Here is a 23342-nt window from a genome sequence, read left to right as displayed (position 1 = left end):
ACACAGCGCCCGCCAAGAATGGCGCACAGTTGAAGCTCGATGATGATTATGCACCACCATATTATTGATCAAGACAGACAGCCGAAGAGTAATCATTGTCCATTGGGTTGCCTCCCCCCTGGGACTCCCCCGTCTGCAGTGAGGTCATTAAAATGAATGAGCACGCCATTTGAGGGCCACCCCAGTAATCCCCAACCTGGATTCCTGGCCCTGAGCGTACAATCAAACTCAGCCCAGCCAGCCACCTAGGGCCAGCATAAAGCCAAGATAGTCATCCCAAATCATCAGCCTGGATCTGCGAGAGTTCCGTAGAAGCCCAATGGGCCAGCGCTGGTAAGAGGAACAAAGCGGGCTGCCGGAAGGCTGAAGCAATCAAGCAAGGGGCCCTGTCACGTGGTGCCCCTCACCGCTTGGCACTTGCAGCTTGGGGGAAAATCAACACTGGGGGAGTTGGACTCGACAGTCTCTCCTCCAAGCACGTCAATCAACCAGCAAGGTGAGCACGAGATCCCTGGCTCTCTAATAGATCGGGGATTGGCTGACTGGGAGCTAGTTTGCTGTCTAGTGGCTGATCGATATCAAATCCTCTGTCCAAGGAGCCGTTCGGATGGCATCATCGGCTCTAAGTGGTCGTCATAACTAACTAGTGAGCAACTGCCCAGTGCCCACCGACGCTGAGTCATCCGCTGTGCCTGTCGCTGCAGGTTATTTATTTAAATTGCCATCGTCATCTTTTGCGCGTCGTGGTGGGAAGCTTGACAATTGCCTCCTCATTATCATTTTCACCATGAAGTTCGTTACATCGACTTTAGGCGTGCTGTCGGGGCTGGCGGTGGTCGCCAAGGCAGCAGCATTTCCCCCGCATGGCGTACAGCAAGTGCTTGATACGGTCATGCTAGACCAAACGACTGAGGCGGGCGCGAGGAAACAGCCCAACATTCTGTTCATTATCACTGATGACCAAGATCTCGAGCTGGACTCGATCAATTACACGCCGTTGACGTTGAAGCATATACGGCGGAAGGGGACCTTTTTCAAGAACCATTTCGTCACCACCGCGCTCTGCTGCCCGTCTCGGGTGAGTTTGTGGACGGGGCGACAAGCGCATAACACAAATGTGACGGATGTGAAGCCGCCATACGGTGCGTGTATCCTGAACTAAGATTGCTGACGCAGTTGGTCGGTATTCTGATTCAATTTCTTTCCAATAGGCGGTTATCCGAAGTTTGTGGAGCGAGGGTTTAACGAAAACTTCCTCCCTGTCTGGCTGCAGGATGCAGGGTACGACACCTACTACACAGGTAAAATGTTCAACTCCCACAATGTGAACAATTACAATCAACCGTACATCAACGGATTCAACGGGTCGGATTTTTTGCTGGACCCGTTCACCTATTCATATCTCAATTCTACCTACCAAAGAAACCATGAACCCCCGGTCAGCTACGAGGGTCGCCATACCACGGAAGTGATCACAGAGAAGGCGCTGGGGTTCCTGGAAGACGGCCTGGCCGGAGACCGCCCGTTCTTCCTGGTTGTTGCACCGATTGCACCACACGCCAACATCGATGTGAAATCCTTGTCTGGGAGCGGTCCTCCATCGATCATGTCAGAGCCAATCCCGCTAGACCGCCACAAAGATCTTTTTCCTGATGTCAAGGTGCCTCGGACAAAGAACTTCAATCCCGAAAAGGTAATTTTTTGTTCAAATACCACATGCTTCCATCAACCTGCTAACAACAACTTGGTAGCCGAGCGGAGTAAGTTGGGTTCACGACTTACCCAGGCAGGATCAGGCGACCGTCGATTACAATGATCATTTCTACCGCCAACGCCTGCGTGCACTGCAGGGCGTTGATGAGTTGGTTGATTCTCTAATCACTCGTCTGGAAGCCAGTGATAAGCTGGAAGACACTTATATCATCTATACCTCTGATAATGGCTACCATATCGGACAACATCGACTTCCGCCGGGCAAGGCATGTGGATTTGAAGAGGACATCCGCGTGCCTCTATTCATTCGAGGGCCCGGCATTCCCGAGGGAGGATACCAGGACGCTGTCACCACACACATCGACCTCGCGCCGACTCTTTTTGGGCTAGCGGGCCTTCCTTTGCGTGACGACTTTGACGGAACGCCTATTCCTCTTGCGCCGCACTCAGTCGCCACCCGCCACGAGCACGTTACCGTCGAATACTGGGGCCATGCGTACCTCGAGGGGGAAATGGGCGCCGTCGGTACGTGCCTCTTTCAAAGCGTTGTGATAGCAAGATCTTCATTAGGCTAACTCTACTCTGCTCCAGGTCCTGGCAACTCGCGTGCTGTTGCCAACAACACTTATAAGTCTGTTCGTTTGATCGGCGAGGGCTATGACCTATATTATTCCGTCTGGTGTAACAATGAGCATGAACTGTACAACCTTCACGTAAGTGGCAAACAAAAAGAAAACAAAGGCAAACTTTATGCCCCGTTCTTGACAATCATACTGATCAAACTCCTTCCTACAGACGGACCCCTTTCAAGTCAATAACCTCTACCCTCACCACGGATACCGGAAGAACGCCGCCAACGAACCAACCATCCTCGGATATCACATCGACAAAGTCCGGGCCCGACTAGATGCGCTTCTTTTAGTCCTCAAGTCCTGCAAGGGCTCAACGTGTATTAACCCGTGGGATGTCTTACATCCAGACGGCTCGGTGAAAACCCTCCGGGACGCGTTGCACAAGCACTATGATGGATTCTATACGGCCCAGCACAAGGTGTCGTACGACCGGTGCGAGGCGGGATATCTCGTCGACGCAGAGGGGCCCCAGGTGCCCTTCATACATAGCGATGGCCTCAGTTGGGATGCCTGGGTATAATATGGCTACGGCGTTGTATATTACTTAAGTTTTAATGGATATAATGACCACTTTCCAATTCCGAATCGCAGTGGAAGACATCCAACCTGTGTCAGTAAACTATTGTTTCAAGGTATGATTCCAGGCATTCCATTTTGCAATTTGAGCAAGAATATATATATTATGGAAACAAGTCAATTCAAAATAATAGTGATGATTTTTGGCTTTGGGGGATAATATTCAATAAATACTAAATACTAAATAGTCAATAGACAAAACGGAGCATATAGAGATACATACTTGACGATCTAGTGGGAATAGTATATTCTAGCCGGATCACAGAATATCAATCAGAATATTTTGATATACTATAAAATGGTTCGAACAAGTTCCATAAAACCAAATATTGAAATATCCAAGGCAAGAGTGGTCTGAAAAGTTACTATGGCCCCCATGATAATGGTGCGAGGAGTATTGACCAAGGGCTGTATCTATGCTAAACGCTGTGCTGCAGGCAAATATTTGGTAATGTACAGCTAGTCAATACAGGGCGGGATAATTGTCAAGAGGTATGCCCTCCTTATATACCCCAATGCGAGATGCAATCTCGATCACTTTAGTCGGCGTAAGAATGTTGAATGTGAGGCTGAAGTGGCTGTCCCTGCCCGCCTTTGAGAGTATCAAATATTAATGACAGAGAGGAATCATGGCACCAAATTCATACTTTAGAATACCTGGAGGGGATTGTCTAGAAGTATAGAGCTGCGAGAAGGATCGTATTCGTTTCATATCTCAGAATGGAACGAGTCTGTGATGACCAATGAGCATTTATATAGATAGATAAAGGTCGAGCTGTGCTCAGTCATGATCAGTATATCAAATATATTGGAAACGAAGGGCTTTGACTTCGAAGAGGACACTGTGAAACAACTCTGGGCCGGAGACCAAGGGACAGAGTACTAGTAGTTCATTGTTCATGCATCGGTAAGCTGCCTTGCCAAATATTTCCTACTCCATCAGTCAGCTGTCACTTCCAAATAGACACAGATCGTATCGAGAGCTTCAATAGCCCAGAGCCGGAGTCATATACTAGGGCTCATGTAATAAGTCCAATTCAAAGAAATGAATCAATCCCTTCGTGAGCTTCAGCTTATGTGACCCTTCAAAGTTAACTCCTCGCTGTATATCCTCGCTGATCTTGTCTTCTAATTTATCGAGACTCTGCCGTTGGTCCGTTGTGGTGATTCTGGATTGTATACCTGATATTAAAGGAGACACTAGTTAGTGAGTTTCCAATAAAGCTTTCATAATCTTCTCACTGTTCAGTCATACGACATTGGGGGCTTTTGAATCTGTTGCACCGGCAGGGAGTAGTTAGTCAACCCCCAGCAGACAGTTGGTTTCTAATAGCTTTATCAAGGCCTGGTTCAGGGATCAAAGTAGAGATATCACCACTGGCGACACTGAATGCATCTAAGCCGTGTGAGATCCCCTGCGAGGAAAGACCTGGGGAGAGGAAGCGAGCAAGAAAATGGATGGTGAGTCACTCTGAGTGTTGTTGTGTCATCCTAGGAAGTCACCTGCTGCTGTCAGGTGACTAAAGAGTCGGGGCATGGGAGGCAACAACGGGATGTCAAACCTCAGCTCTGGCCTTTGCCAGGTCATTATCCCCGGAACCTCTGGCCACTGCGGACTTGAGGGGAATGACATGGTGAATTTGCCTCCCGAGACCGATCGAGTTCAGAAATTTTCGATTATTTCGGTCCCTGTGGCCGATTTGTTGGACAAAGACCTGCAGCCGTCCAGCAGTAGGGCCCTGGCATTCCTGGACGACGTGGATCCCCACTGACTACAGACTAGCTAATTAACTAATAACTATATCACGCGCAGGAAGACATGTGGATATCGTTGTCAAACTTTTTGTTTCATTTGCAAACGAAGTCTCCCGGGTTGACCTCTACCGCCAGTCTGGGTCGTTCTCTACATACACCCCTCGCGCTGTTCGACAGGCTGCATCGGCGTGGAATTCCTCGCCTCCTCTCTCTTCGTGCCGCATTGATAGTATATATACAGCACAACGATGCTTCAATCGAAAAGAGAATGAAAGAAAACGATATAGGCTTCCGGTCTCTCACATCGGATGCTTGGCAAAGCCGAGGGATTCCCGAATCGCAAGGACGTCCAAACTTCGGCTAGTTCTCTCCCGACGAGCTGAGAAAATCACGATACACGGATAAACATTAGAATAGCTATTTCCGAGAGAAGTTATCGACCATGACTTCCGAATACTGGCTACTACTAGCCGGAACGGCGGTCCGCACATCCAGCTCTTCTTTTGTATGTAATGATCGTCTCTACGGGCCGACTGCGTGGGCCGGACAATGCGATGAACCCCGTGGGTTCCCGACATGGAGGCAAAGCAAAGGCCCGTCATTCGCCGACATCTGCCGACACAGTCACTGGGATGCTCGATTCCAGGACTGGCTTGCCCCGTTCTTCGTTTAATGAATCGTCGAAAACCCAGATCAATCAATAATAGTCTCGGAAAACGTGGCAGGTCCCGACTGTGGCGCATCCCCGGACATAGTTTACCCTCGTCTCGGTTAAACTTCGGGTTCCCGACGACTGCAAAATTACCATCAATTTTCGACGGGTTCTGGCTTGTTGAAACCGTCGTCTTTGTGTGTCGGTGATACATCATTGTTGAGCGTATGCCTATTGTCTTTCGCAAACAAAGAAAGCAAGAAAAGAGACACGAGACCTGAAGAGCGTACAGTGCCAGGTTCCGGGGGTCGTCAATTGGATAAGATATCTCTGCAGAAGCTTGCATGAAAGAAATCGACCCACCAGAAACCGCGGAATGTGCCCGACAATTACCACAAATCCAAACGCATGACCTCCGTAGTACGGAGTCTGGAGTCCTGTTGGTCCTGTGGCCCAGACTGACTCAGTCCCCACACCATCAAATTCTGGAGATTTCTCCTTTCCCCAACCCTCATTCTCCGCGTACGGAGTATGCAACTGGACGGTGCTAGAGCTCATCAGAATATTGCTAGAATCGCGGGGCGCATCATACGGCATACGCATTGTGGACTGGCTGGGGCCCGAATTTTTTTTTTATCCCTGCCCTGTTTCGTTCTATAAAATGGTCCCTGCGCCCCTCTAGATGGATGTTTGTCTGTCATTCACTTTCTTGCCTCTATTCATTACTGTTTAGATTCTTCTCATTATTAAACCATGTCTGACTCTAAGGTCGAACACGGTGAACATGGCAATGGTCAGGATGAGCTGGCGGCCGTCTTGCCTGAAAATGTCTCGTGGACCAGTCCTCACCTCTTCAAGCTCAACTTCTGTGTGATTTCTTTGATTCTCTTCTGTATGACCACTCCCTTTTCCATCCTCGCTTGCCCTCTTCTTCTGACTGGCTTCTAGCGTCTACGGTTGGTTATGATGGATCGCTCGTCAACGGTCTGGAGGCCCTCGACCGGTGGCTGGAATTCATGGACAACCCTTCCAGCACATGGCTCGGTTTTGTGAACGCCATCTACTGGCTCGGTGCGATGGTATCCAACCTGGCTGCAGGTTCGGTCACCACCCGCTATGGAGCCAAGATTTCCATCTGGATGGGCATTTTCTTCCTCACCGTGGGTACGATCGTCCAGACTGTCGCCCCGAACGACAAGGCCTTTATCGTTGCTCGTTTCTTGGTCGGTATGGCCTTGGGCTGGTTCACCAACGGAGCGCCCGTCTTGATCAACGAAATTTCTTATCCCTCCCACCGTGGCATTGCCAGTGCTTTGTACATGTGTGGATACTATGTTGGCGCCATCGTCTCCGCCTGGGCCACCTTCGCAACTCGCACGTACGACGACTCCTGGTGCTGGAGACTCCCATCCCTTCTGCAGCTGCTGTGCCCCCTTCTCGCCATCCCCGGCCTCCTCCTGACCCCCGCGAGTCCTCGTTGGCTGATCTCCGTCGGACGGATTGAAGAAGCTCGCCAGGCGCTTGCCAATCTTCACACCCAGGGTGATGCGCAAGCTCCGCTGATCACCTACGAGGTGAACGACATCCAGGCGACCATCGCTGCCGAAAAGGAGGCACAGGAAAGCTCCGGATACGCAGAGATGCTCAAGACCCCTGGAAACCGCCACCGTCTCTTCATCTCGATCACGCTCGGCATCTATTCCCAATGGGTCGGTAACGGTGTCGTCTCCTACTACCTGGCAATGGTTCTGGATACGATTGGCATCACCCAGACCAGGGACCAGCTTCTTATTTCGGCATGTCTGCAAATTTGGAACCTGATCTTCGCCGTCGTCGGTGCCAGCCTGGTCGATAAGCTTGGCCGTCGCATTCTCTTCTCGGCTTCCGCAGGCATCATGCTGACCAGCTATATCATCATCACCGGTCTGTCGGGATCCTTCGCCCGGACGGGTTCTGGACCTGTTGGAACCGCCGTGATCCCCTTCCTATTCATCTACTTTGCCGGTTACGACATTGCTCTGTAAGTTTTTTCTTTCTTTCTTTTTTCTTTCTAAGGAAGACACTTCAAAACAAAGAAAGGATAGCTAACGAGTTGCTTTTCCATTTAGGACGCCTATGTTAACCGCCTACCCGTGCGAGATCTGGCCCTTCCGTCTCCGTTCCCGCGGCCTGACCGTGACGTGGGCGGCCGCGATTCTCGGCATCTTCTTCAACACCTTCATCAACCCGATCGCTCTTGCGGCCATCGGCTGGAAATACTACATTGTCTTTGTGGCGGTGCTTCTCTCCTACGCTATTGTCACCTTCATGTGGTACCCTGAGACCCGCGGTTACTCGCTTGAACACATGGCGGTGATCTTCGACGGGGATGGTGCGGCCGTTGCCACAACGCAGCAGACGATGAAGACCGTGACGGATGCGATTCTGAACGAGGAGGAGAAGAAGGATGGCATGGGCAAGGCCGAGGAGACAGAGCATGCCTAGATCATCTGTTGGCGATGGATGACCTGTAAATAATACCATATCAAACTTCACCGTGCATGTACTTTTAATCGGATCATACTTTTCCGATCTCATGAATCTCCTATGCTCTCTAATCATGATTGTAGATAATAATAATATCATAACATAATTCTAGATCAGAAGATAAGCGAAGTGCGGGGAAGCTAAACAGAACAACTCGCAAGAAGAAGAATGGAACTTAACCATCTCTACTACATACACCCTGTCTACTCACGTTGAAAGAATGACACAAAGCCGTCAATCTACCCGCGTCTCCCTGCGATGGCCACCCGAGCCAGCCTTTGAATCGACGGACACGCTCGTTCTCTCGGTGAAATACTGGTACGTCGACGTCCGCGTCGACAAAGAATCCGGCCGTCTCGACTGGGGGATTGCAGGACAAAGACTCGTGGAGAGCAAGGAGCCAAGTAAACTCAAGAAGAAATAAAGAAATATAATTAGATTTTTTACATTGCTAACGAATGAAATAAGGCAAAGTACTCTTCACGCATGAGATCGACTCCCACAACGCCTTTGACGCGGTAGACTGCGGGACGTTCGTGCAGCTTCCAAACGGCGATGATTTGGAGACGGGCGAGATGCCGCGTCCAGATCTGCCTGGTGCGCCGGTGAGAGCGTATGAGGAGGTGTGGAGGGCATTATCGTTTCGAACTGGGCCTGAGGGCTCCCCGGGGGGAATATCGTGGGTGTTGGAGTCGGAGGGCGACAACGAGACGACGGTAGAGAATGAAGAAGCGGAAGCTGTTACTGTAGCGATCAAGAAGACATTTCTCGCTCGGATCTGGGGCTCGTACCTTGCTGTTCAGCAGGAACTGACCGTTAGGCGATGGCGAGAAGGTGGTGAGTGGAAGAAGACCGTCGTTACGGGAGGGGAGGTGAGTGCGCGCCGTGAGGAGTGGGAAGGGACGCAGTGGACGCCCGTGTATGTCGTCGGCGAGCAGGGCGAGACGCTTCCCTCGCTGGGCAGAAGTGTCAACGATGGATTGCAGGTACCAGGGAACGAGGCCGTCGTGGTGGAGGGTCAGAGGTTCCTGGTGAGGGCGTTCGAAACAGCAGACTGTTGAACGCCAGCAAAGGGTTTCTTTGTATGGGGGTCTAGTTGTTGGAACAAAGACTGTCAAAGGATCCAAAGCATTTTGCAGGAGGGATAGACTTGACACAGGACTCAAAGAAACGAGGGGGGGTCTGACATTGATATATAGAGTGAAGGTATAATGGATTTTTTTTGTCTATTGAGCAAGCAGTACAACAACACCATGTCTATCCGCAGAGACGCCCGCTCACGACGCAAAAAGCCGCGCCTTGAATCGTTGGCCAATCCAGAAGGATTCTCAGGAGCAGTTCTGGCAGGCAAAAATCCCTTTCAGGATACGGATGAAGTCCTCAAACGCTTTGCGAGACACGGAGGACCGGATCTGAGTGATCTACGGGGGGTAAGTCGATTGCTTCTACTGCCGTCGAGGAGTTCCGTCTAATGCATTAGTTTCCTGATATGAGTCCTCGGATCGATGGCGACGGCGACGGCGACGACGACTGCGAGATGTTGTCCTTCCATTCCTCGTTGGAGACTCGTACACCCTCTTGTCATCGAGAATCAAACAGCGAGGCCCAGCGTGATATAGAGGTCTCACCAACGCCCTCCTGCGGACAGATTCTTCCCTGCGACCGAACAACGCAGGGGAAGATCTCCTCTGCAACAACGCCGCGGCAACCACACAAGCTGGACGTCACGGGCGTCCTGGTACAAAACGGCATCTTTTCCCACGGACAAGCCGCTCGACCGCACAATGAAGACGACATCCGAGCCGCCCTGGGCAAACGGCGCGACTCGATACGCAGTCTGACAGGCGAGGACTTTGCCGCCTTCTGCGAACGCACGCGCCGTGCCGAGACCAAACCCGAGGTGATCACCGCGGTGGTCTTCCCCTTCCTGCTAGGCGACTACCGCAAGATGGTCTGGGGCGGCGAACGCTTCTTCGACAACATGGAACCCCTGCAAGACGACGCCGTCAGCCCGCTGACCGTGCCCGCGCCGGAAGTTGAGGCCGCGCAACCCGATCTCGTCGACGGGGTTGACGCCCGGGTTCTCTACCGGGATATCCAGGACGAGCTGGACAGATACGTCGTCCCGTCCTCGTACCAGAAGAGGAATAGTACCGGAAAGAGGAAAAAAAGGAAGAAGAAGAAGAGAAACAGCTGTGCAAACGAGGACGTCGTGGTGCCCAACTTCTTCGTCCAGGTGGCTGCGTACGGCGACGACATCGAGACTACGATGAGACTGGCGCGGTACTACGGGGCATTCGGGGCACGCGCGATTGAAAAGCTCAAACGCTGGCGACAGGAGAAATCGTTCAACGCGCCAGCCACGTCGACGTCAAAGATTAGCAAGATCAGCAGTGATTATCCGGAGCGAGATGGCGCCGGCAGCGCCTATACGATCGTCGCCGGGTACGCGCAGGGCACGCTGCGGCTGGAATCAGTGCACGCGGGATGCTCGTCGCACCCGCGCCGGCCGGTCGAGTTCCACTGCACGGAGCTGGGGTTGTGGCGGTTGACCGACGGTCTGGAGACGTTCCGGCAGGGGATAGCTGCGTTTCGGAACGCGAGGGACTGGGCGCGCACGCAGCGGGATGTGTATGTTGTGTTGGCGAATCTGATGTACATTGAGGAGAAGATGAGTCAGAGATGAGGACTGTATATGGATGTTACAAAGCAACAACAAGAACTATCTAGGCATGAACTAATCCATATCCACAACATCAGTACCTGTCCATATCCAGCATCAATGTCCATCCATGCTATTGCGGCTCTATCAAGTATCAGTCCCCACCTTGTCAAAATCAACCTGGACCCCCTTGTGGCCAATGATGCAGTTCTCCAGAAACCGCTGTCCGTTCGGAGTTTTGCAGCCGGAGACGGTGACGATGGTCTTGCCCCTGCTGGAGATCCACAGGCGGGTAGCGACGCGCTGCACAAGGTGACTTAGGACGACGGGCCGGACTTCGAACCCGTCGTGCGAAAAGTCCAGGTCGACGCGTCGGGTGGACTCGGGGAGGCGCACGAGCGCGTTGCCCCATCTGACGAGGAACTTATCGATCTCTGGCCTACAGGTAGCCTGCTCACGATCGTGCGCGCTTGTCAGGGTGGTAATGTGCTCGCTCAGTGGGGCGAGCACTGTGAAGCGCAGCTGGCGAGGACAGCCGTCGAAGAAGGGCGTGCGAGGCGGGCCCGCCAAGGGAGGATCCAACTGGTGGAGGATCGGAGCCGGGGACGAGATTGTCACCATGATCTCGCGTTGCAGATAGAAGAGGGTCTCGGCGCGGATGGTACGCGACACGGCCAGGAGAGGCGTTGGCTCGTGGGTGAAGGAGGAGGAGGTGAGGTCAAGCTGGATGCGGAATTCGCCGGGCAGCGCAAAGTGGATGATTTTCAGGCGGACTTCGACGGGGAGCCCGGCGAGGCTGGCCGCCTTCGTTGACATACCGAGATGGATGGGGGCAAGGGCTCCAAAGAGGGTAGTGGCATGGGGTGGTGAGACAGAGGTGAGGGAGGGTGAGTTGTGGAACAGAGAGAGAGAAAGTAGAGAAAGAGAGAGAGAGAGAGAGAGAGAGAGAAGAGGACTCTCCCCCTCTCTTTCTCTTCACTAGTAAGTGAATTCCTCTAGGAATACATAATCGGTGTCTTGGAAAACTCACTGGTGTTGAATTAGTATCAGGGAATAGAAAGTGTTACAGTTGCACAGACATGTCAGCAAGTGTACCAGGGTTTAGAACAAGATTATGTTCTCAGACCAGCAGGTTTCAATTTCTTTAACGCTGAAACAAACTTGAAGCAATAACAGATCGAGTAGTTACCTAGGTACTATCTTTAAGTCTGTTCTTGTAAGATGCTCGGTCGTAGATACCCACAAACAGTTCATGTGTTGTAGCACATCAATCCTCGCGAGCATCCGTTGTTGTAGAACATGTGCTACCAACACGGCCTCTGCCAAAATAGTTGGATCTCTCTGTGAAGGGCTATATAAGACCCTAGTGCGAGCGGTGGGCTTGAAGTGTATTACACCCCAGCTTCTCTTTCCCTCCCACGCACTGAAGAAAACCATGTACCGAGTACTGCTCGTCGTCTTTGCCACTCTCGCGGCCGTCAACGCCGTCACCATCACCAACTATGCGAACCGGAATTGCGGCGGCAGCGCCCGTAGCTGCAGCAACATCGGTGAAGGCAGATGCTGCTACCGACAGGGTAGTACCTTTGCCTCGAGCAAATTCAGCGGCCTAATCAACAGCGAGCTGGGCGCGGTCTGCAGCGGGACAGCCAACGCACAATGCAAGACCATCCGGAAGGCGTCCCCCGGCAACGGCTGCATCAATCCTCCAGGCCCAACACAGCGCCTCAAGGGCAGCTACTGGCTCAACTGTATCATCCGCAGGAAACGCGCCAACTGCCCCTCGGTCGAGTCGAAAGAGGCTCTTGCCCAGCTGGAGGGCACCGAATCCCAGACCGGCGAGCAGGTCCTGCCGGACAAGGTCATCTTTGACGGCCACGTCTTCAACATCAACTATCACGTCCCATCAAACGTAACGGAGGCTCTTGAGTATCTGGCGGACGGGGATGCTCGGTACGACGACGTGCCCGAGGATCTTAAGCAGTTTGAAGTCACCGGCGACGCAGCCAAAGAGTATCTTGAAAGTCCTTAGAGCTTGTGACCAGTCTTCATTTTTCCTTTGTCGAATCTTCGCTTTCTTTCCTAGCACTCTCTCGGTTGCTCAGTTGCTCTCACAGTCGCTCTCTCAGTCGCTCTCTATTCCGTGTATTGTCCTGCAATCTCAAGCAAGGTCTCACCAGCCTAACACTCATTGAATCAGCAATCTATCTTGCATAATGAAATCTCCATGTACTTACTCCTATCTCTGTTGCCTCTGACTCGTTAATCCTGGAGCCTTGAGTCTATGTTTAGACGTGCGTAGAAGAAATCAGGCAGCAGCGAGTCCGGACCAGTTGACTTGCAGCCTCAGGCCGAAATCTATGCCTTACTGCCTTATACCGGCTTTACCGGCTGCCCCTCCAGGAAGTGACGCAATCGCGGGCGCAGCAAAAGATATAAATAAAAAAATAGGCACCAATAGGTTATATGTATTAATCAGAATCTAGAGATACTCAAGACAAACATACTCAGATATTCAGATATTCAGATATTCAGATATTCAGATATTCAGATATTCAGATATTCAGATATTCAGATACTCAAAAAATCATGTCGCAACCAACACAAGCCTCCCCCTCTGCCTGGGAAAAAAGCAAGACGCTCTCGAAAAAAGGCTTCGACAAGGCCTGGGGCGCTCTCGACAAGCTGGGCACGCCGGTCAACCATCTAAGCAACAAACTGGGGTCCGAGGCCTTCTGGCCGATGACGCTCGACAAGGAGAGCGAGAAGGCTGCGCGGATCCTGCGCGGGTTCTGCAAGGACGGCGTGTACACGGACGTGCCGACGGAAGAGATCGCCGCCGCCGCCGCAGAGGAAGAGCAGAAGGGAAAAGAGGCGAAGAACGGCAAACCGCGCGGCAAGCAGCACGTCGTGCAGAAGATCCCGACGGAAGCGATCCGGCGGGCGCGCGGCATCGCCATCTTCACGGCGATGCGGTCGGGGCTGTGGTTCAGCGGCGCCGGTGGTAGCGGCGTGTTACTTGCAAAAAATGCGCAGACGGGCGAATGGAGCAGTCCGTCAGGCATCCTGCTACACACTGCCGGATTGGGGTTCCTGGCGGGGATCGACATCTACGACTGCGTGGTGGTCATCAACACGGACGAGGCTCTCGAAGCCTTCAGTAAGCTGCGGTGCACGCTGGGCGGGGAGCTCACCGTCGCCGTCGGGCCTGTCGGGGCGGGCGGCGTCGTCGACTCGGAGGTGCATAAACGGCGGGCGCCGATCTGGACGTACGTCAAGAGTCGGGGTTTCTATGCCGGGGTGCAGGTGGATGGAACTATTGTCATCGAGCGCACCGACGAGAACGAGCGCTTCTACGGGCGGAGAGTCCCCGTCGCGGAGATTCTCGCCGGCCAGGCTCGCTCGTCTTCCCCCTCGGTCCTCATGTTGCAGGAGACGTTGCGTGCTGCCGAGGGGGTTCGTGGCGGCGAAGGCGCCTCGAATGCGAATGCGTCCGCGTATGCGTCGCCGGATGCGTTTCCCCCAACGCCGGAGTGGAGGTAAAGATCTGGATGAAGGCAGCGTTATGAGATACGACCGTGATAACTATTATATTATATAAATTTGATCTATTTGAACATAACTGCTTCATACTGCATCGTGCTGCATCGTAACTGCATTCTGCATACACGTGTATACTTCGGTATTAATCCACCTTGACACGCTTATACTCCACGAAAGTCGTGCCGTCAGCCAGGACCTGATGGTCAGGCACGAGCTTGTACCCGCCCAGAGCGGGCAGGACCTTCTGCCAAATAGCCCAGTAGACGACGGACAACATGAGAACCACCAGACCGACGATCGCGTACAGGTAGTAGGGCAGCGAGGTGTCGGTGGAGCCGTCGGGCGGGGGGATGAAGGGTGCGACGAGCTGGAAGGCCTGACCCGCCATGTAGAAGATGACCACGGGCCACCAGACCTTGAAGGGGCGGGGGATATCCGGTTCGGCCCAGCGCAGGTACATCAGGCCGAATCCGACCAGGAAGTCGATCACGCTGCTGGGGTAGCCCTCCACGTCGATGATGAAGTCGTACGCTTCTCCGAAGGGGATGGCCACAATCACAATGAAGGAAGGGATGAAATGCAGCAGCAGACCTGCCGAAGGGGATCCGAACGGCCAGGTCGAAGCCCAGAAGCGAGAGAAGGGGATCACGCCTTCTTTGGCGAGTTCCTGGTTCACGCGCGACTGTGCGAAGGTGACGGCCATAACGTTGCCAAAGGCGGACAGAGCGACAAGCACACTTTTGATGTTAGCATACTTTTTGCTTCGGGAAAATATGGGAAGAAGAAAAAAAAGGCTCACCTCAATGCTCGCTTGGCCGAGGTGCCAAATACCCTTTCCATGAAGAACGACGCGACAGTGACACCGCTGTTGGAAATTTCCTCCGGCGTACCCACAGCGTAGTAGGCGATGTTGGCGAAAAGGTACAGGAAGCCACAGATTCCCAAGCCAAGGGGACCGGCGATCTTCAGGGTGCGGACTGGGTTACGGATCTCATTGAGGACATATGCCGCATTGGACCAGCTGCTTATGTTAGGGAAGAGAGAGATGGAGGAAGGGGAGGAAGACATACCCTGAATAAGAGTTCAAGACCGAGAACAGCGCCGTCACATAAAGGTTGCTGGACGTGGCCGAGCCCTTGAACGCGTCGCGGAAGCTGGCATGGGGATCCGGCACGCTAGAGACACCACCGCCGAGCACGACCCATCCTGTGACAACGATGAAGACCAGCAGGGCGATCTTCATGATCGTCAGGGCGTTCATGCCGCGCACGCCCCAGTTGGGGAAAAAGGTATGCAAAAGGGTGATGAAGACGATGACGCCAATGGCGATCCCGCGCTCTTCCCATTCGGTAGCCGTGTGGTTGGCCGCGACGACCATGTACGAGGCGAAGACGATGCACGAGGAGGCTATAATTTGCAGTTGTTAGACGGAGGAGTGAAAAAAGTATGAGTTTGACAGAGATGGCTCACCAGTGAATCCCAGGGCAATGGCCTGGACCGCATAAACGATCGTGATCAACAGCTTCGGGCGACGGAAGGCCGCTTCCAGATAATTCTTTTCACCACCACTGCGAGGAATCATGCACCCAAACTCCAGCCAGACACAGAGACCTGCCGCCTCGAGCACCAGGCCCAGCATCCACAGGCACAGTGCCGCGCCAACACTGCCGGCATTTGACGTGACGGACGAGGGGGTGGAAAAGATTCCTGTTCCGATGATACGGCCGACGCTGCGGAATTAATACTTGCGACAACAGTATCAATCGCTGCTGTGAGTCAACTCACATTAGAAAAATCGTCGACGAGATGCCCATATGTCTGCCCAATCCTCCACTGGTGTATTCCTCGAAGGCAAGCTCTCCAACTCTCGGAGTGGAATCTTCCTTGAGCAGTTCATCGGGCGTCTCACCCTGCGTCTCATACACCTTCTTGTCATCGACTGTAATCTCCATCTCCGCTGCTGGAGAGATGGCCGCCATGGTTAGGGTAACACACGTTTTGTGTAGGCAAACCACAACAGCAACAAAAAAAAAAAAAAGCTGCGAAATCCTCCTCGATAGAAAGTCAATTCGACTTATGTTTTTTTCTCTTTCTTTCACCCTTTGGTTCCCTCTTGACAGCCCCCGCCACGCGGGAGGGAAAAATTTTTATAGTTTTTTCTGCCCTGACGATTCCTGGGACCCGCTCCATTATTGCGTGATTGAGAGCTTGCGCCGTCTTGGAGTATTCTCGGTCAAGGCCGAGCAAACCGCCGTTTCCCCCGCTGCAGGCCACGCTACGGCCTGCTCCATGTGGATATTGTGTGTAGAGTTAGGTCTGAAACACGCATGCCGGGGACTCTGGCCGTGCCGGGACTGGCCACGATCGTCGGCGTTATCACTCGTGTTGGCTGCTGCAGACGGATCTCTTTCCCTTTCTCCCCACGCTTTGATCCGGGCTCAAGTCCGAAAGGTTAGTTTAGTCGACAGTATGGGCCCACGGGGGCGAGCGGGAATGCTGCCCTTTTATGCTAGGGCATGTCATCATCGGGGAGCTTTATGGCGTCTTGATCCTGCAGGGTTTAGCAGGATTGAGTAAATATATTCTTATCTCCTCCGGTACCTACCTAGATACTACATGAAGTGGTTGCCGGTCTGTGTCTCTCTGTTCTCTCTGTTCTCTCGAGTCTTGACGGACCTGCGGACAAAAACGAAGATAAGAGCAAATAAGCTCAATTCTCCACTCGAGATAAAGTCACGAACGAAAGAGATTAGCTCTGAATTGATTGTTCTCCAAGTGGGCAAAGATGGCCGCTCAGGAGGGCGAGAGAGGGAAAAAAGTGGAGAGTTGGAGGGGCAAAACCTCAACAACGCGATAAAAGTTGAAAAAAAAACCCTGCGCAGCCGCCGCTGCAGTGGGGGGGCACACGCAATGCCCAGAAACTTGAGTTACTCCGTAGACACTTATCAAGCTTATTAAGAAACTAGTTAACTAGTTAGAGGATGCTACTAGATGTTATCATGAGTTCCCGCTACGTAACTATCAATTGATTGCGTCGTCAATACTCCTCGACATAATAGTACATGAGCAAAGATAAACAGACAAGCAGTTGTTGGTCCATCACTGCTCTATTTCCATCTCGATGTCGCCCGAAACCGGATCGTGGCGATAGTGTTCAGCAGGTCTGAGCTTCACTTGCACATCATGCTCATAGAGCACTCGAGAGGAGATCGAAGCAGAACTCCCTCGGCCACCGATCGCTTCTCCCCATGGGGGTATCCTACAGATCGGCCGAACCGTAGCACGCGAACATATCCACCATGAGTCGTCGGAAGGGCGATGAGACGGGCGTCTGCTTGGACACGAACTCGACGGTGGAGTCCCCAGGAACCGGCCAGTCCCAGCTAGAAATCTGGTCGCTCAGGTCGACGATCGCGTCAATGGCGGCATTTACGTAGCGGGTGTCCAGCAGCCGGTCGCCCAGAAGGCAAGCCTCTGACAGGTGGTGGTAATACGCAACCGAGTCGGGGGCATTCTCGACCTCGATCGCGAATTTCCCGCTACACAGCCAGTGCAGGTATATTCCTACCGCCGTGGGATTGCAGTCGGAAAGCTTGACGGTGTGCATGTGTCCCTTCCTGCACCTCTTCTCGTGTTTCCCTTTCATCTTCGTTTGGAGGAATCCGGAGGACTTGCAGAGGAGAGACTCGTTGACGGTAAAGCAAACCGGTGCCTTCTTTCCGACGCGGACGCAGACAGCCTGGCTGCAGAAGCTAAATCAATAAGTATGGTTTCATGTGGCAGGCAGCTGTTGACTTACTCGATCTTCTCACCTTTCAAGACAAGCGAGGGGGTAGGCATGTTGTGGTATTGTTGTAGGGCTGCTGGAGTAGAGCAATCACCAGGCAAATTTCAGGCCAATGGAAATATCTTTGTCTGTCTTCTAGAGAACGAAAGGGATCTGGAGAACTGGACGGCTGCCTAGCAACGTCAAGGTGAATCAACGACTTGAGAGACTGGATATCAGCTGCTTGATGCTGCCTAGTTCGAAATAATATTCTTTGAAGTCATCATTCTGAGCTCATCAATCAGATGTCTAGCCTCGAATGAACAATCGTTTGCTTGACGATTTAAGCGTCGACAGAGAAGACAACTGAAAGAGGACAACGTCTGTCTGTAGGAAAACACAGCTGGAAAGATTGGAACAGAGACTTTACCCTCCATTTGTCTGTTAGAGGAGTATTCTGGCTATAGATATGCTTCTATTTACCATGTCCATGTAGAATAGAATATTGATTGCTCTGGATATCGAGGTTAAAGCAGTATTAAGCTGTTTGGAACAGACAATATACAGCTAATCTGAGATTAAACAGCAACAAACACCTCAGATCTGGACCCTTGGATTGAAAGGGCATTGTAGTTTAGTTCTACAGATCATGTCTTTTATATAATAATCGTCGAAGATCTTCCTCATTCATGGCATATCTGAAGTCTAGTAGTGAAATCCCAATCTTCAAATTCAAATATCTACAAATATTTTCATCCATTCACTGTCAAGATGACAGGGAAGAGTAGTAACTAGTGAGAACTTGGAACCTATCAATAGTATTCCTGAATCCTTCTTTGATAGTGACTGTTTATTGGATCCACCCTGCTGTCATCCGCCTATAAATACTCAAGCCGCCTTTGCTCTGACACTTCCATTTTCCTTTCTACAACTCTTAACCCACAACTTTCAAGCCATAAATCTCAACTTCAATACTACTATACACACTGCTTTATCATGCCTAGCGATAAGGGATACAGCTACAAGAGCTCTGGCACTAACAGCCAGGTATAGTTACTTGCTAGTACTCTCTCTTGAAAACCATCTGACGAAGTATCCAGGGCAACCACTACTGCAGTCGCGACTACGGCAACGGATCCAACAGCTATCACTACTCCAACACGTAAGGATTCCTCTGTATCACCAAGGGACGCTCTGCTGATCGATTAGCAACGGGTCTTATTACTATTCCAACCCTAATGGAAGTACCTACTACAACAATGGCAGCGGCGGTTCCACCTACACCCCTCCCAGTGGAAACGGGGGCAAGAAGTGAGGAGATTCATACTTTATCTTCGTGGACACTCTCTGCTCGGGCTGTTGATATTTTCCTCTTCTGGTCTACGTGGTAGACGGGAGAGGCGCGTATCAATGCTTGCTGGACGAAAATGTCTACTAGCTAGTCTAGCAATAAAATATTTGCAAGAATTCAGCAGTTTCAATCTTAAAAGTAAAATCAATTAGATGTAATTATTTGATGCATTCTAGGCTAAATACGAGGAATATATTAACATTATATCATTATGCCACTAGACCAACTAGAAGCGAATTAAAAGAACTAGCATGTTCAAGTGCGATCCAAGGAAAGATAGAAGATAGAAGAGAAAGATCACTCCGTTTTGGTTTGTGCCGCCAGCTTGGCCTCCCTGGCGGCGCGTCTCTTCTTCCTGGCGTCCGGGCCGGAGACGGTTCCCATCATAACTAGAGACGGTATTAGCACTGGACACTCTGCATCTACGAAGAATACTCCAAAACTTACTATCCCACCAGCGGAAGGAACTGGAGTAGTTACCCCAGAAGTAGCGGTGGTGATCGTCATGCCAGTCGGCGCCGCCCCAGAAGGGCATCCAGTGGCGCATGCTCCAGGGGAAATCGTAACCCGAGTGGGAGTCGATGGCCTGGAACTGGCGCAGGGTGACCCAAATGATGACAGTGAGAAGGTGGACATTGTCAGTGAAGTAGCCGAGGACGAGCGGGGGTCCGATAGTGCCGAAGCCCAGAACGAGGGTCTCCCAGGGACTGGCGTATTCGGCGGCCAAGCCGAACGGGGTGGCGTACTGGTGGTGGATGCGGTGAATGGAGCGGTAGAGCGGGCCCCAGTGCATGAGGCGATGAATCCAGTAGTGGTAGGTGTCTTCGACGAGGAAGAAGATGATGATCTGGGGGATCATGGCGCGGATCGTGGGGAAGGGAATGTCGAAGTGGACGCCGCAGAACTCCATCATCGGGTGGAAGAAGACAATGAGCGGCAGCTCGACCACAAAGTGGATGAGCAGGATGTATTTCGTGCAGGCCCACTGGTCGGCCGCCGTGGGCATCTTCTGGTCCTGGATCTTGTATTTGCGGAAGATGCTCGGCAGCGAGTCGGCAATGATCCATGGGAAGCAGCGCGTGAAGTAGACGATCTCGTGTGAAAGGAAGGTAATCAGGCCTATCTCGTTAGACTTGCACCAACAATAGCAGTGGCAGTAGCAGTAGAGCAGTAAGAGAGGACAAACCTGTAGCGATGATGTCGCTGTTCCAGTATGCGTAGTGAGCCCACCAAAGCCGCTCGAGATTCGACAGCTCAGGGAAATGCTGCGTCGCAAACGCCGTCAGCCCCGAGTAGGTCGGGTTCTCCATGCCGAAAGGGGCGGCCAGCGTGGCGTTGGCGTCCATGGTGATGGATGAAGAGTGTAGAGGTGAGTCCTTTCCCGTCTGCTGTCGCGACCCCAGCGGTTCTGGTTGTTTCAGAAAAAAGAATCCCCTTCTCCCACCGACTGCCCTAGCCGTCAAATATATTCTTCAAATAAGCAGCCCCCCGTGTATAGGCTGTTGCCGGGATTCTGCGTACCGGTTGGTCAACCCATCCGGAATGTCCACAACCGAGTCTTGGTCTGCCATCTCAACCGTGCGGGGACAGCTGTGGCGAGGCAGGGCAGGGGGGGGGGGCGATTTGGATCCTGGGGCCATTGTTGGGTCGGTAGTGAGATGGATATTGGATGGTCTGTTTAGTCGTGCGATTTGTCCCCGTTCGTGGGAGATGAAGGCGCGGTCTTTCCCGCTTTGGGAGATCACACCACAGCCCGGGAGTGCCGTCCCCGACGCCACGATTTGTCTGGCATTGAGTTGTGGCATGCTGTAGCCTGGTTTATTTTAAGGATTCTTGGGAACTCTTGGAAATGGAAGGTTATTTGTTGATGTGGGATTTTTCGCGCTAGATCAGTGAGATTGAGAAGCGGTGTATGAGTACTTGGTAAGTGTCTGCACTACCTAGGTACAGACAGAGTACTACAATGAAAAGAAGACCTTTACTGATCTATAGTGACCCCTTTCCCAGTCCTTCTCATGTGTAATCTTTGTGCTGCGCCTGTCAAGGCCGATTGAAAGGGTTCAGACCCATTGAAACATCAATTAGACGTTGGTTCAGTCAACAGTGAACACATTCAATTCTAGAATCATACAACTCGCCATCGGTGGACCCTAGAAAATTAGATGATCGGCGATCCTATACTCCGTACCTGGCGATATACAGAGTAGCAGATTATTCTCGGCCGGGAATCAGAAGCAGGCGAGAAGAGACCATTAATACAGTGAATAGGGAGGAAACGATTCTGACTGTAGGATGGAACTGATCACAGATGATGTAGTAGTAGATAATCATAACAGCTTGATATGGTTCATACTGTCGCACTCTTAGCCTTGGGAAAAGGTTGGAGAATATTCAGGGGCTCGGTACTGCGTATATGCAAATCGTCAGTAAACCAACAAGCATCATACGATTGCTCGGCGCTCACACGATGTGGATTAAAACTCAGCTAGGCCCCTAGGGGCGGGTGTGGTGCCTGTCGCTCAGTGCTGCAAGGCTCAACAAAACTGCCGAAGATGATGGCTCATCCAAGCCCTTCGATGCCCAACCGGAGGGCAGGGAAAAGGACCTGGGGAGGAGCGATCGCCGTGCTGACCCTGCGAGAACGGGCGATTGGCGGGGTGTCGCCGCCTTGTTTCTCAGGCACCAGCGCCGCTCCACTATGCTGTTGGCGCCGACCTCGGACAGCCAGCCATTAGTAATCAGAGCGGTGACAATCTTTCTTTTGCCCCCCCACCGGCGATTTGAAATACGACCCTGCTTCAGCAATCTATCTGCCCCTCCACGTCCGACGAGTCGACGACGAATCGCTCTTTCCTGTGTCTCACGACAGTCAAACAGCCAGCATGCCGTCCTTCCCTGTCATGATCGACACCACGGTCGATTTTGACCCGGTGTTCGCCTCCAAGAAGGCCCCCGCCGACCAGTCACGCAACCTCCTCCTCGCACCCCCCTCCATCGCCGCCCACGAAGAGAAACTCCGCCGCGTTTTTACCAGCTTTGACCGCTCGACCACCGATCTGCAGATGTTGGACCGCCTGTCTGCCGGCCTGGTTTCGCTGCCTCAGGCTGCGTACGATGTCGTGCTGGTTCTGACGGATGCCGACGGGGCCTATCGGGCCGAGGCGCTCCAACTGCTCAGCCGGGATGTCTTCAACGCCCTGGTCCCTGCCATGAAGTCCGGTGCGAAGCTTCAGCTGCAGGACGGCCGGCTGGGACAAAATGACGCACGCGAAGCAATCTTGGCGGGGCTGGTGGAGAAGGATGGCGTCTTCGAGAAGATGGTATACGAGGCGACTGTTGTCCCGCTGCGACTGGGTGGAAGGAAGAAGAAGCCGGCTGCTGCTGCTACTGCTACTGCTACTGCTGCTGCTCAAAATGGGGGCGCTGTCACTCTGAACAAGCGACCGATTTTGCCTAGCAATGATCTGGGCGAGTACAAGGACGGTGATGAGTTGATCGATGAGGATGACTTGCTATCCGAGGAAGATCTCAAGAGACCACCCGTGCAAGAAGGTCAGTTCGCCTTTGTCTAGCGCATATGTACTGCACATATGCTATAAACCATTTTACTCACAACTCCATAGCCGCAAACTGCCGCCCAGAGGTCGCCAAGAAGAGACGACGTGCATGCAAGGACTGCACCTGCGGACTCGCCGCTCGACTCGAAGCCGAGGACCAAGAGCGCCGAGCCAAAGCCGACGAAGACTTGAACGTGTTCAAACTAAACATGACCGATCTAAACGATGAAGAATTGGACTTCACCGTGGCCGGCAAGACGAGCTCGTGCAACAACTGCTCCCTGGGCGATGCTTTCAGATGTGATGGCTGCCCCTTCATTGGCCTTCCGGCATTCAAGCCGGGCGAGGAGGTCATGATCTTGAACAACACAGTGCAGTTGTAATTGAAACACTGCCTTTCACGACCACTCTCTTTCTTCCTCTCCCTCTCTCTCACAGTTCCGTTCCCGGACTGTCCACCTCCACCCACCAACCGTCGAATTACGGTTCCACTTCTCACTCGGACCCGACAGGCGACAAGTCTGTCATTTTCGATTCGTACACAGCTTCGGTGTCTGCTCCGAGCAGGCCTGCCCGCTCTGCCAGGCTCTGGTACTATCTCCACAGGCC

The 23342-nt window shown here is 52.4% G+C and overlaps 14 protein-coding genes across 14 annotated transcripts; 10 read left to right on the top strand and 4 right to left on the bottom strand.

Annotated features, from left to right (window-relative positions):
• Positions 1–892: 892 nt before the first annotated feature.
• Positions 893–2865, top strand: ASPZODRAFT_73938 (hypothetical protein; the record flags this gene model as incomplete). Its single annotated transcript, XM_022729935.1, has 5 exons — positions 893–1142; positions 1212–1693; positions 1752–2238; positions 2305–2426; positions 2509–2865. The coding sequence occupies 5 exons, from the start codon at positions 893–895 to the stop codon at positions 2863–2865; spliced, it is 1698 nt and encodes a 565-aa protein (XP_022578149.1).
• Positions 2866–5118: 2253 nt separating this feature from the next.
• ASPZODRAFT_19358 (hypothetical protein) lies at positions 5119–5537 on the top strand (the record flags this gene model as incomplete). The annotated part of the gene is made up of 2 exons (XM_022727390.1): positions 5119–5336; positions 5402–5537. The coding sequence occupies 2 exons, from the start codon at positions 5119–5121 to the stop codon at positions 5535–5537; spliced, it is 354 nt and encodes a 117-aa protein (XP_022578148.1).
• Positions 5538–5865: 328 nt separating this feature from the next.
• On the top strand, positions 5866–7835 carry ASPZODRAFT_136087 (hypothetical protein). Its single transcript, XM_022723978.1, has 3 exons — positions 5866–6220; positions 6277–7348; positions 7437–7835. Exons 1-3 carry the CDS (start codon positions 6082–6084, stop codon positions 7810–7812), a joined length of 1587 nt encoding a protein of 528 aa, XP_022578147.1. The 5' UTR covers positions 5866–6081; the 3' UTR covers positions 7813–7835.
• Positions 7836–8074: 239 nt separating this feature from the next.
• On the top strand, positions 8075–8915 carry ASPZODRAFT_154473 (hypothetical protein; the record flags this gene model as incomplete). Its single annotated transcript, XM_022726094.1, has 3 exons — positions 8075–8258; positions 8323–8553; positions 8575–8915. 3 exons carry the CDS (start codon positions 8075–8077, stop codon positions 8913–8915), a joined length of 756 nt encoding a protein of 251 aa, XP_022578146.1.
• Positions 8916–9129: 214 nt separating this feature from the next.
• Positions 9130–10615, top strand: ASPZODRAFT_904437 (hypothetical protein). The gene has a single exon (XM_022730394.1). It carries the CDS (start codon positions 9344–9346, stop codon positions 10538–10540), a length of 1197 nt encoding a protein of 398 aa, XP_022578145.1. The 5' UTR covers positions 9130–9343; the 3' UTR covers positions 10541–10615.
• ASPZODRAFT_904604 (hypothetical protein) lies at positions 10602–11553 on the bottom strand. The gene is made up of 2 exons (XM_022730395.1): positions 11547–11553; positions 10602–11489 (listed from the first exon to the last, which is right to left on the bottom strand). The coding sequence occupies exon 2, from the start codon at positions 11330–11332 to the stop codon at positions 10664–10666; it is 669 nt and encodes a 222-aa protein (XP_022578144.1). The 5' UTR covers positions 11333–11489; positions 11547–11553; the 3' UTR covers positions 10602–10663.
• Positions 11554–11705: 152 nt separating this feature from the next.
• Positions 11706–12697, top strand: ASPZODRAFT_136084 (hypothetical protein). The gene has a single exon (XM_022723977.1). The coding sequence runs from the start codon at positions 11952–11954 to the stop codon at positions 12546–12548; it is 597 nt and encodes a 198-aa protein (XP_022578143.1). The 5' UTR covers positions 11706–11951; the 3' UTR covers positions 12549–12697.
• A 408-nt stretch (positions 12698–13105) lies between these two features.
• Positions 13106–13972, top strand: ASPZODRAFT_35032 (hypothetical protein; the record flags this gene model as incomplete). The annotated part of the gene is made up of 1 exon (XM_022728264.1): positions 13106–13972. A coding segment is annotated over one exon (867 nt), but the record flags the coding sequence as incomplete, so codon positions are not given.
• A 229-nt stretch (positions 13973–14201) lies between these two features.
• ASPZODRAFT_73910 (hypothetical protein) lies at positions 14202–16011 on the bottom strand (the record flags this gene model as incomplete). The annotated part of the gene is made up of 5 exons (XM_022729932.1): positions 14202–14796; positions 14859–15080; positions 15130–15466; positions 15530–15789; positions 15845–16011. 5 exons carry the CDS (start codon positions 16009–16011, stop codon positions 14202–14204), a joined length of 1581 nt encoding a protein of 526 aa, XP_022578141.1.
• A 572-nt stretch (positions 16012–16583) lies between these two features.
• On the top strand, positions 16584–17168 carry ASPZODRAFT_907176 (hypothetical protein). Its single transcript, XM_022730404.1, has one exon. It carries the CDS (start codon positions 16676–16678, stop codon positions 17015–17017), a length of 342 nt encoding a protein of 113 aa, XP_022578140.1. The 5' UTR covers positions 16584–16675; the 3' UTR covers positions 17018–17168.
• ASPZODRAFT_136083 (hypothetical protein) lies at positions 17079–17918 on the bottom strand. Its single transcript, XM_022723976.1, has one exon. It carries the CDS (start codon positions 17703–17705, stop codon positions 17319–17321), a length of 387 nt encoding a protein of 128 aa, XP_022578139.1. The 5' UTR covers positions 17706–17918; the 3' UTR covers positions 17079–17318.
• Positions 17919–18821: 903 nt separating this feature from the next.
• On the top strand, positions 18822–19140 carry ASPZODRAFT_19349 (hypothetical protein; the record flags this gene model as incomplete). The annotated part of the gene is made up of 3 exons (XM_022727387.1): positions 18822–18872; positions 18926–18987; positions 19035–19140. The coding sequence occupies 3 exons, from the start codon at positions 18822–18824 to the stop codon at positions 19138–19140; spliced, it is 219 nt and encodes a 72-aa protein (XP_022578138.1).
• Positions 19141–19473: 333 nt separating this feature from the next.
• On the bottom strand, positions 19474–20486 carry ASPZODRAFT_74056 (hypothetical protein; the record flags this gene model as incomplete). The annotated part of the gene is made up of 3 exons (XM_022729943.1): positions 19474–19565; positions 19624–20295; positions 20363–20486. 3 exons carry the CDS (start codon positions 20484–20486, stop codon positions 19474–19476), a joined length of 888 nt encoding a protein of 295 aa, XP_022578137.1.
• Positions 20487–21558: 1072 nt separating this feature from the next.
• ASPZODRAFT_902756 (hypothetical protein) lies at positions 21559–23274 on the top strand. The gene is made up of 3 exons (XM_022730391.1): positions 21559–22556; positions 22617–22728; positions 22800–23274. Exons 1-3 carry the CDS (start codon positions 22059–22061, stop codon positions 23114–23116), a joined length of 927 nt encoding a protein of 308 aa, XP_022578136.1. The 5' UTR covers positions 21559–22058; the 3' UTR covers positions 23117–23274.
• The last annotated feature ends 68 nt before the right edge of the window (positions 23275–23342 follow it).

Source organism: Penicilliopsis zonata (genome assembly GCF_001890105.1).
Source record: "Penicilliopsis zonata CBS 506.65 unplaced genomic scaffold ASPZOscaffold_18, whole genome shotgun sequence".
Classification (NCBI taxonomy): Eukaryota; Fungi; Ascomycota; class Eurotiomycetes; order Eurotiales; family Aspergillaceae; genus Penicilliopsis; species Penicilliopsis zonata.
The sequence above is the reverse complement of the archived record's forward strand: the minus strand, read 5'-3'. Positions and strand labels throughout refer to the sequence as shown.